The sequence below is a fragment of the Rosa chinensis genome, chromosome 3 (assembly GCF_002994745.2).
Source record: "Rosa chinensis cultivar Old Blush chromosome 3, RchiOBHm-V2, whole genome shotgun sequence".
NCBI classification, from domain to species: Eukaryota; Viridiplantae; Streptophyta; class Magnoliopsida; order Rosales; family Rosaceae; genus Rosa; species Rosa chinensis.
This window is the reverse complement of record NC_037090.1, coordinates 4,521,364-4,532,766: the sequence shown is the minus strand read 5'-3', so window position 1 is coordinate 4,532,766 and position 11,403 is coordinate 4,521,364. Positions and strand designations below refer to the sequence as shown.

The following is an 11,403-nucleotide window of genomic DNA, read 5'->3' as shown; positions in this document are numbered from 1 at the left end:
TCAAGGATGATGATATATCCAATGAGATAGTTGAAATCACGAAACTGACCTCAAAGTATTTAATTGGTTGTTTTGCATTAATTTTATTGAATTTTTGTGTTCAATTTGGTAAAGAAGGATTAAAAACCTATAAGAAGTAAATAGTTCGGAAATATATCTTAACAACCAAAAAGAAATGACAAGACATATTAGAAAACATTATAAGTAGTCTGAATTAATGTGATTAGTCACCATGTGAGATTCTAGAGTTAGAGTGAAAATGGGCCGTAGGCCCCCACACTTCAATAGACATGTAAATTGATCAGATTTTGATTCGGACCTACTTCAGATATGTGGTTATTAGACAGGTTTGGATCAAAAATTTTGATTCGTTGATCCGTTAATGATCTGAATCAGTTAACTCGTTTATTTAACGAATTAAATACAGATTTAGGTCCATCCGATTCGTTAATTATCCGACCCGTTTTTGTAATAATAAAATATTATTTTAAAAAAATATAAAATATAAAGAATTTCTAATACAAATTTTTTCTGAAATCTAAGGGACAGTCCACCACCCAAGATTCCAAGAAGCATTAAGAATTTTGATAACGTAATTCTACTTTTGGTGATAGTTTTCATATTGTTTTTATATTAAATCTTATATTTTTTTTTGAAAGTATTTGATTTTATTAGATATCAAAGCCATGAAAAACAGGCCAGAGTCTAACAGAACTTACATAAGAAAGCCCAGGACAAACCAAATAACCTATCTAAGCCACTCTAAACTCATTAAGATCTAAGGGACGCTCGCTGAACAGCAAGCCTAAATTAAGCAAGAGTAGTCTCGCTCTCTAAGGAAGAAATATTCATCTAGTCCAATCTGCCAGTCACGCAGTTGTGGTACAAATATCAACTAGACACGTCTTAGGAAAGCTTTTAGAAATTACCCCTACTTCAAAAGGCTTGAGTCCAGAATGTCTAAAAGCCGAGAGACCTTAAGATAGCACTAGTCCCACCCCCTTAGGGTTGGAACCTGCACCATCTTCAGTCTCCTCAGTAGCCAACAACCTCGAAAACAGGTTGCTCCTTGGGCTATTCTTGAGGCACTGCAGCTTGTCTCCAAATTTGAGCCCTCCCCAATCAGGCCCAGTGATCAACATGAACGGCCCACTAAAAGCAGCCCCGAACCCAGCAGGCCCAGAAGCTATAACCAGCGGTCAACCCTAGTTCAAAACTAGGGTTTCCCGCCGATTTTTTGGGAGCCTCTTCTGACCCGCATACCGCTATCGCACTCGTCTCCAGCACCAGACCAGTTCCCGCCATCAGACGCGACCCAGCCACCTGCTGCGATACAGAAACCAGTCCCAGACCTTCTGTCGTCGCCAGCTGCAAGCCTGCATCACAGCCCAAGTCGCCTTCGTCCCTGCCAGACGCCACCACAGCTAGTGCCTCTGGTCGCTCAAATCTGACCTCGGCCACCCGACGTCGCCACGATGTAAAGGCTGATCATCTCGAAGACGGCAGGCCCCGACACCCACGCCTTTCTGACACGATCCACCACTCCACAACCAACAAAACACCCTCAGTCGAGAGTCGCCTCAACCGGGGCCTGATAGAACCTTTGTAGAGATCCCAACGCTGCTGCCTGAGAAACCATGGATGCTCCCAGTCTACGTCGCCATTGTCTCGCCTCTGCTTGGTTAGGAGAGCACAAGACTCCTCGCCGCCATACCGAAACCTAGGTTTCGTCTTACCGAGTCGCTCCACAAGTTTCAGAGGCCCTCTCACCATCTCTTTCGCTTAATTCGTTAGTTTGTTACTGTAATTATCATGAGGAAAACTATTTATTAATATCTTATAATGTATAATGATATATTAATTCGTTAGTTTGTATATTTCCTTTTCTTTTTACTCAAACAAGCCAACACCTTTTAATTAAGGGGAGTGAAATTTGCACCCCCAAATTTACAAACCACACCCCATTTTAATTTTTTAATAATATTTCTTTTGCCACTTCCTAAAACACCCCCCCTCTCTTCCAGACCACCACTAAGGTCCTCTCTCTCTCTCTCTTCTTCCCGATCTTCATGAGCTCAGAGTCGGACGCGGAAATCTGCAACCGGCAGAGAGGGCAGGTCTGCTGGGAGTGGAGCCACGCGTCGATGCACGATACGTGGAAGGCGTGATAGCAGAGAGGGAGTAGCCGGAGCTGGTTGTCGTGCTGGAACTTCGAGAGGCAGACGGCGCAGTCGGTGGCGACGACCGCAGTGGAGGAGTCTCGGCGGTGCTTGATGGCGGAGAAGGCGAAGACCGGGAGCGAGGCGACGGGATCGGCGGCCGTAGCGGATTCGGCAGGAGATACTCTATCGGGGGCGTCGTCGCCGGAAGAGGGAGTTCGGGTCGGATGTGAAGAGCGGGTCGGAGAATTCTTCAAGGAAGACGATGAGCTGGAGCTTGAGAGGGAATTCTCGCTTGTTGAGACAGGAGAGGGCTTGGTCGATGATGATTGGGTGCACGGAGGTCTAGCGGTGGCGGCGTGCACCGCCGTGCTGGAAATCGTAGATTAAGGACTCCCAGTCTTGGAGCGTGACTGGCTTCGACGACGGCGATAGGGACGGCGAGTACTGGCTTCGAATATTTGGTTTCTGTTTTGGGCTGTTTGGTTGCTTTTGGTGAACAGGGGGCCCTCTTGTCCGATGCGATTCTGAGCTCGGGGGATCGGTTTCGGAGGTTTCATTTCAAGAATCTTGATTTACAGGGTGATGTTTATGTTCATCTGGTTTTCCTTTTGTAGCTGATTAAAGTTTGAGTTTTTGTTAATTGGAGCTGGTTGGGGGTTCTTGGGTGTGGAAATTCATAATTTTGGGGGTTTAATATGGATGACCTGTTTGGCTTTTTTCGCTTTTCGTTAACGTTTGAAAGTCAATGTCAGTATACAGTAGTCTGTGAAATTGTATTAATCTCTATTTGGCTAGAAATTTCAGGTTCTGTATTCGAATTCAGGCACTGATAACAGATTTTAGAATGAAGTTTTCCGAGTGCTCTTGTATTTGAAACGAAATGAGTGGAAATTTGGAATTTGGAGTCTGGGATTTGGAAAAGTTAGAATTTCAGGTGGTGATTCAGAGAGGAGGGCTCACTACAGGAGGAGGAGGAAGAGAGAGGGGGGAGGGTGTTTTAGGAAGTGGCAAAAGAAATATTATTAAAAAATTAAAATGGGGTGTGGTTTGTAAATTTGGGGGTGCAAATTTCACCCCCCTTAATTAATTAGGTTTATTAAATATAGTGGGAACAAATCTCTTTTTCTAACGACACATTTGAATTGGATACGGCATGACGTAGTATGGCCAACAAAACAAACAAACTCTCGATATTCCCCCATTTTATTTTTGTGAGAAAATTGCCTCGACATTCTCCGCACTCGAAAATCTTCGCTGAGCTGAGCCGCATATCGAGGTGAACTCCCAGGCGTGCGCGCCGTCGTCGACAACTGGTGGTGAGCTCCCTCGTACCTCCTACTAGTGTGTGACACTCAGGAACTAGTCCAAGGCTCTCTGTAATTGTGTGTCTGAATCGGATTGGTTAGGTTTTGTCGAACTAGTTTATGATTCGAAGTTTCTAATTGTGTGATTTTGCAAACACGGATTGATTAAAGTTTGGCTAACTAGTTCATGATTCAATTTTGTAATTGTGTGAGTCTACAAACTCAGATTGATTAAGGTTTGTCAAACCAGTTTTTGATTCAAGTTTGTAATTGTGTGGTTTTACTATGATTGATATGCGATTCATTTCGGAGCAGGATATCAAAATGTGGTTCAAAAGCTGTGCTTTAAAACACAACATCGTGTCTAAAAGAAAGGTAGTTAGAAATCTAGTTTATTAGTTCAGTTTCTTGACTTTGGAGAATTTTTTTTTTTCTAATTAAAATATGAACTTCAGTGTTTTAGAGGGGCATCATTGACTCCAAAGGAATATGCAGATACTTCAAAGGGCCTTCAATGCGACAAAACTGCCAATAACTACTGTCAGTTTATGCTTGATTGATTGTAATCATATGTTTGCTTTGATAGAAACCTATATAGGATATTTACAATTTTTTTCATATCCTTTAGGTCCTGAGTGTGGGTTCCGGCTGTTGGAGTGTGCAATAAGGAACCAGCACACCGATATGATTGAGTTGTTGCTTAAGAATGGAGGTTTTTATCCTTGCTCTATGCTTTTATTGTTTTCATTTTCATAGCTAGAAAATAATTAGAGTTTTCCATGATTCTACTGTTTTTCTTTTCAGCTGAAATTTTTCGAGATAATGACATTGGAAGAGGCATTGAGACAATGGACGCCTTAGTTAAGCTTGGTTATAAAGAAGTTGAAGGCGAGTTTTTGTACACTTCAAGCTCTGTGGGGAGATTCAACGTTTGGGCTACCTTTTCAGTCAAAAATCGTGGGATTGCTATATTTTATGGTGGCAAGAGTCGAATGAATGTCCAGGGCAAGGAACCAGATGTGTATTTCGCATGGGGCAAGGCTACTTTCAAGCAGGAAGGATCTGTGTTACGGATCAAAGATGGATTGGAGAGTTAGTTAGAATAAATTTTGATTGTTCTGTTTTTCTGTTACATACAGTTTGGTTATATATTTATTTACCTTTTGTAGCTTCCTTGCTGGAACCAGCAGAACCTCCATATTTGGGTAGCAAAGAGATATTCTACTGGTTTTGCAACCAGTTAAATGAGGTAATTCAATTTAAAACTCAGTAGTCTCACACTCCCAGTACACTATAGTTAGTTCTTTTGAACAATCTGAAGCTGTTGAACACTTTTACATTTTAAAATTTTAGTAGCTGAAAGTTCTTAGAGTCATGACTCAATGAAATTAACTGATCAGGATGAGCTGATAATATCCTTATTAAATCTGGAAAAAGATTTTGGCTCTTAAAATTAATGTCATGGGTTATTTTGTTCCTTTTGGTACTACTACTCATGGTATTGAGAAGGTCATTTCTCATCACATTGACAAAGCCCTTGATGAATCAATTTGTTTTGTTATTAGAATATTCAGATGGTCTTTATGTCTCTTTAGATTGAGTGCATAGGCCGCAGGGGGCACTTTACTCAATGATACGTTTTGTGTGGGATTCGACTTGTGATGTTTTATGCAACAAGCTGTCTATCTGTGGGAAATTATTAAGTCCACTTTTGACTTGCTGCATTTTTCACGATTCACCACCTGATAGTGCATCAGCATTCAGTGATAGAATCCTGTTGGAAAACATAACCTTTTGAAATCTAGGCAATTCAATTTAAAACTCGATCAGTAGTCTCACACTCTCACTGCATTAATCAAAGTTTTGATTATACATTTTGGAATCTGAAAGTTTTTTGGGTCATTTCTTTTGTAATTCTGAAACAGATATTGGCTTTTAGAATTTGATAGTTAGATAGGCTTTATACCAATTTGGTGGGATGAAGTATATTTAAAGTAACAATCTCAATCTGTTAGAAATCATTGAATCTACTTTTATCATGGCAAAGTCATCAACATCTAATTACTGGGTGGGAAAATCTAGGTCGATTCTAAATACTCATCAGATGTGTTTTCTATGACCATTCGTATTAAAAACTATTTCAAAAACTGAAATTATATGAGTTTACATAACTCAAATTAGCAGAGCAAGATTAGGTGCAAATATCAACAGGGGATCTCTATTAGAAACTGATCATGGTGATTAGTCATTAGTGATACTGTTACACTTACAGAAAGGAATGGTGATTAGTGACTTTTCACTAATAGAGAGTGGAATGGTGATTATATGCTTCTTATATGTCGTCTTTTGTTTGTTTGAATATTTCAGGCTATTGGTTTGGGTTCTGTGGTGGATGATGGCTTTGATCTCTCGGATATAGAGATGGCACTCAAAGCTTCACTGGACCATTTTGGACAGCCATCTTCACAGCCTTCAATGGTGATTAGTGACTTCTCACTAATAGAGAGAGGAATGGTGATTATAATCTTCTTACATGTCATCTTTTGTTTGTTTGAATGTTTCAGGCTGTTGGTTTGGGTTCTGTGGTGGATGATGGGTTTGATCTCTCTGATATAGAGATGGCACTCAAAGCTTCATTGGACCATTTTGGACAGCCATCTTTACAGCCTTCTGCACCACCTTTGCCCGAAGATGCCTGCACCATCTGTTTTGATCATAGAGTTGACACTGCCTTTGTTCCTTGTGGTCATCTTATCTGCTCACCATGTGCAGAAAAGATTCAGCATCAGAACTTGCTGTGTCCCTTCTGCCATGAGGTGGTGGAGAACTTTGCAATTCCTAGGATTTGATTGCAAAAGGAAGATAGCTTTTGATGGGAAGGTACCTTGGCTTTTCATTAGACATATTTGTATCTGTTTCTTAAGTAGTTAAACCTAAGACCACGATCAATGTAAATACATCAGTTAAAGCTTAATTTGATCACATGGTATTATTACACTAAATAGGTAATTTAAGAGCTGAGCAGCAGATCATCGAATTACAATTTTGAGTATGAATACTCATATGCAGACATTAAAAATTTAAATGCTATCAATCGTAGCCCCTGAGCTTCAATTCTCTCCAGAACCCTAAATTAAAGATTGTGTTCACATAATGTTATTATATATTGATTGTGTGTCATAATTCTGAAAACCCTTTCACAGTGCGTAGTGCTTACTAGACTCTAGCATAATTGCTTTTGTTTGCACATAATTTGGGATGGAGTGCTTGAAATGTTATAGAACATTGTCATACATTTTCACTGTTAATTGGGGGTGGTTTTGGCATTTGTCCATCATTTAAGTTTATGCTCCATACCATCATAGTAAGACGCATTCATCCTCTTTTGGTTGAGCACAAGATTTTTGCAGAACCCATTACTGTATCAGTTTTTTCTCTTTTTTTTCTTTGGCTTCTTCCCAGTGAATTGTGTTTGGCTAGCTAGTCTGCAAAGGTTTGCTCATTATAGTTGTATTGCTATGCTATTTTTCATTTTCTCAGCCGCAAAGAGTTTGATGGAGACTATTTTGATCTGCATGCATCATACATATCAACACGTACAATTTGTCTTGTTACCTTCTTGGGTAAGGCTTTACGGGATAGTTATTTCTATTAATGGTTACTAGTTTGAAACAAATGGTCACCACCAAGTTTTACTGTTTTACTGATCAAGCATTTAAACACTTTGAACAGTCTGATACCCACTTAAAATGCTAGTCATTCCTGTCCTGACTCATATGAAAAAGCTTGAGAAATGAGAACATTTAACACTTCAGAAACGAATTTAAGAACCTTCCCTTCATTCCCTTTTTCCTATGCTTGGGTTTTGAGAAAGTAAACCAGCAGCGCCAAAATTTCCTTCTACTTAAAAGTTGGGATTTTTAATAGGTGATGATGGAAAGTGTGCGATATTTGGAGCAGACTGATCTCAGAAAAGCATGCAAGAGTTTGCATTCTTAGGGTCTCCCTCCTTGCAGTCTTAAGAATTGGACCATGTGGAGTGATTTGAACATGGGGGTTTGAGGTTTAGGACAACCCTAAAGGGGGAAATTGCAACAACTGTCTCAAATGCAAGTGATAAGAATACGCTGTTCATCATTGTCTTTCTGGGATGGGAGGGTTCAGTCTGCAACTCTTAAGGTCTTCGTTATGCATCCAGTACGCCTAATAGATTAAGAGTTCCTAGGTTATGCAAAAAGCTTTTCTATTTTTATTTTATTTTATGGAATTTGAGTTATAACTATGATATACATCTTTGTGTTGAAATTTTATTTTGAATGCTGTAAAATGTGTGTTACTCGAAATTGACTAGGGAAAGTTCCTGTTTCAGGTTTGAAGAAAGAAAGGAAATATTTGGGATGGATGGAAAAGAGAGACGAGGTGCAGATGGATCAAGCAGCAGTTTTTGAGGAAGCTGCATTTTGATATTGATGATGATGAATTTGTTTGGTGTTGACTATGGAGATTTACTGCATTTGGATTTTATTGAAATAGGTACTCTTCCAGATTAAAATGAGAGTTGGGTTTGAATTCCAACCCTTTTGATTGATGAGAGAGCGAGCATACGCTTCTAACTGGTTGTAGTATTTTGGTAGATTAAAGTTAGAATGCTACTAAGAAGCATGATGATAGCACGGAAAATATGACTTGTATAAGAACCACAGCTATAATGTGACATGTATAAGAGCCACAGCTATAATATGACATATATAAGAACCACAGCTATAAGCATTTCTTTCTTTTTTGGAAATAAAGGTTGATTAGTAGATCATTAAGATATGAGCTGGTTATTAACAATAGAAAGAAAAAATGTGCAGAACTGGAATGTTTTATTCCATTTCTTCACACTTGAATGTATATTGATTTGTTACTGTCAACAAGAAGCCTGTTTTCTCACTATCTCGCTTTCACATTCTTAGTGAAAAAGTGCTTGCCTTGTTGTGTGCCTAGTACCTTTTTTAATTCTATTTTCTTTCCCTCCTGTTTCTCTGCAATCAATTAACACATTCGGATTGTTTATTGCTGAACTGATATTGTATGCGCTTTTCATCTTCTTGTGCTCTTGACTCTCTTCAAATCCAATGGGGGTTTTATCGGATGCCAAGGGAGATATTGGTATGAGTAAGGGGGAGATTTCCAATCTGGTTGACATGGATATTGAATTACTGATTATGATGAATCTGGGAGAATTTTTTTTTTTTTTTTTTGGACTTTTAGAAGGAGGCATCATTTTAATTCTTCAACGAGTATGGCCTCATTAGTCACCAAATAAACTCGTACAATGACCCGTCGAAGAAGGGGAATGCAGAATGACGATATGCTTCCGTCGAGTTTGGAAAGGTTACCCTCATTGGACCATGTTTTTGGGGCGGTTCTATGAATGATAAGGAGTATAATATGCTACATAGGCATGCTCAGCTTCAAAACATGACATACTCAGCCAAACATCTATTGTTGGGGTAAACAAATTTAATTGCTAATTTGATTAAAACTAGATCTGATTCAGTACAAAACTACAAACTAGATGGTCCACTTTCCTAGCCAGGGTTTGATTTACATATACATCACCTAATGCGAACTCACTTGGAGTCAAATAATAAGCATCTTTATATGGGTTCGGCTTGACCTGGCTAAACCATCTGCAAATTCCCAAATTTGCTTGCAAAATTCAAAAACTTAATAAATTTGATATCTGTGTTAAACTACATGATGCAACAACTGAACACATCAACCACAAGATCACATCACATAACAACATATCAACAACAATTAAACCAGCTGCACAATATCCGCATATAATCTGCAGAATAGCTTTCCTAGTGGAACTAGGACTCCACCTGGATCAATGGCACTTTGAATCCCTGCATAACCAACTTGACCAATGTTAGACATCTTGAGCAACTGGAACGAGAATGAAAAGCAGCAAAACTGGAGCTAGAAGCCTTCTGTATATCAACACCAAAAGCTTCATAATGGGGCTGAACAATATGCAAAAACTGGTGATGAATACAGGGACTTTGCTCCCTATTTATATTGGCCAAAACTACGAGTTAGACTCATCCCATAAGGAGTCCAACACTGCTTCATGTTTATCTAGATAGGAGACTTAGAATTTATCACAAACACTTGATGTAATACAGGTTGATTACTAATGAGTTTCCTAGCTACTTCCATTGAAAGATATACACCTCAATAGATAACCAGAAATAGAGTTATATTCATGTACTTCTTGTTATCTACATAGGATTAAATCAACTGGTTTAATCTTAATGTGATTCAGATAATGTTAAGTCCACATATTCTAACAATCTGAACACTTTTGCTGATGATGATTTCGGTGCTTGTACATATACTCCTTACATTTTAAATCCACAAAAATAAAAACAAATACTTCGAGTGATCGTTGCTTGCGATCGAGAACCTTGAGACTACAACTTTGCTACTCTGCACTTGTACTAAGTGGTTTGAAAAGTTTCGAATAGTAAATCCAGACATATAATATATATAAACTCTGCATATTTTACAAACAGACATGCTTCTTTTGAAAATTGTAATGTTTTAAAAGTAGTTAAAATTATATTTTTCCACGATTTTTGTAGCAAATACGAGTATTTGAAAATTGAAACATGCATATTAAACAAAACAATCCACTCACATCAACAATGCAAACCGCCTTTAAAAAAATCAATTGTTAACCAAGCCTCTTGACACGAGTCTTCTAAAAATAATCATCTTATTTTCGTCAAACCTCCAAAATTAAAAGTAAGGCATTAGGCTGAATCTGTAGCTTTTCATGGATCTAAAAGCGGAGTTACGAATCAAAAAATATATTCAAAGCTAGGAATCAAAGCTAAAGATAGAAAAACATGAGAAAGAAAGTGAAGAACAAGAGAGAAACAATGCACGTGGGAAAATGGTGGGCTGAATACAAATTGAAAGGGAAAGATAAGATAACCAGTAGTTTAAAAGGGAAAAAGAACATATTGTTTAATGACACATGTCATACTAACAAATGGCCTCGCCACATTGTACCACGCGTCAAATAACAAATAATGTTGTGTCACCACATGAGACTGGTCCTATGAGTAACCACCTTATGACTTAAAATTTCAATATCCCAACAAGAGTTCTAGCTGACTTAAAATTTCTAGGTAGAACAAACGCCGTCTCTTTCCTCCCTCCCAATGGAACGGAAAGGAGGGGAAGATGATGAATTGGGAGGGAGGAAAGAGACGGCGTTTGTTCTACTTAGAAATTTTAAGTCAGCTAGAACTCTTGTTGGGATATTGAAATTTTGGAGCCTTTCTTGTAGCAAGCTTGTGTGGGGAAAAAAAAAAAAATCACACGTGTTAGTTCATGAATGGATGGTCGTATAAGTAACTTAGTAGGGGTGCCCTATCTAAGAATTTCTCTAGAATTGCTTCTTCACGCAGCCACTTCTGCATTTAAGTTTACTTTTCAATTAAATCTTCAAATAATTCATAAATTTAAAAAATTTACTAAAAAACGTTGCGAACTCGTGACATCTCTATTTTCCATGTCTGACCTCGAAAATAAAATTCAAGCAACTTTAAAACTTGATTCTAACATTCCACACGTACTAAGTGAATTGAGAAGTTTTGGAAATGTCATATTCCAGATAAATTGTGGTCTACAATAAGCATTTTTATATGGGTTTGCCATGACTTGGCTAAACCACCGGATTTGCTCACCCAAGGTACAGTTTTAGGGGACTGTGAGGAACAAATGCATCTCAACCACATGTATTAAGTATATATAAAAGAAGAAATTAAAACAACTTAATTAAAAGTGTGCACTTATTTCTAGCTGTCAGATTCACTTATCCCTCACAGTTCCTTAAAAATTGTCCCTTAGTTGAGCCGGCATTGCTAAACCAC

At 38.4% G+C, this 11,403-nt stretch overlaps 1 protein-coding gene across 5 annotated transcripts; it reads left to right on the top strand.

The window, feature by feature from the left end:
• Positions 1-3,364: 3,364 nt before the first annotated feature.
• LOC112194884 (E3 ubiquitin-protein ligase XIAP) lies at positions 3,365-8,297 on the top strand. 5 transcript variants are annotated; one of them, XR_005808750.1, is made up of 10 exons: positions 3,378-3,478; positions 3,782-3,841; positions 3,922-4,006; positions 4,095-4,178; positions 4,271-4,558; positions 4,636-4,715; positions 5,834-5,944; positions 6,031-6,346; positions 7,007-7,089; positions 7,836-8,297. XR_005808750.1 is itself a non-coding variant. In XM_024335136.2 (9 exons), the coding sequence occupies exons 2-8, from the start codon at positions 3,791-3,793 to the stop codon at positions 6,313-6,315; spliced, it is 984 nt and encodes a 327-aa protein (XP_024190904.1). In that variant the 5' UTR covers positions 3,378-3,478; positions 3,782-3,790; the 3' UTR covers positions 6,316-6,346; positions 7,836-8,297. The 5 variants fall into 5 exon arrangements, 3 of the variants coding, with proteins under 3 accessions (XP_040373025.1, XP_024190904.1, XP_040373024.1); XR_005808751.1 differs by having other exon boundaries at positions 5,834-5,980; positions 6,239-6,346; XM_024335136.2 differs by lacking the exon at positions 7,007-7,089.
• Positions 8,298-11,403: the final 3,106 nt, after the last annotated feature.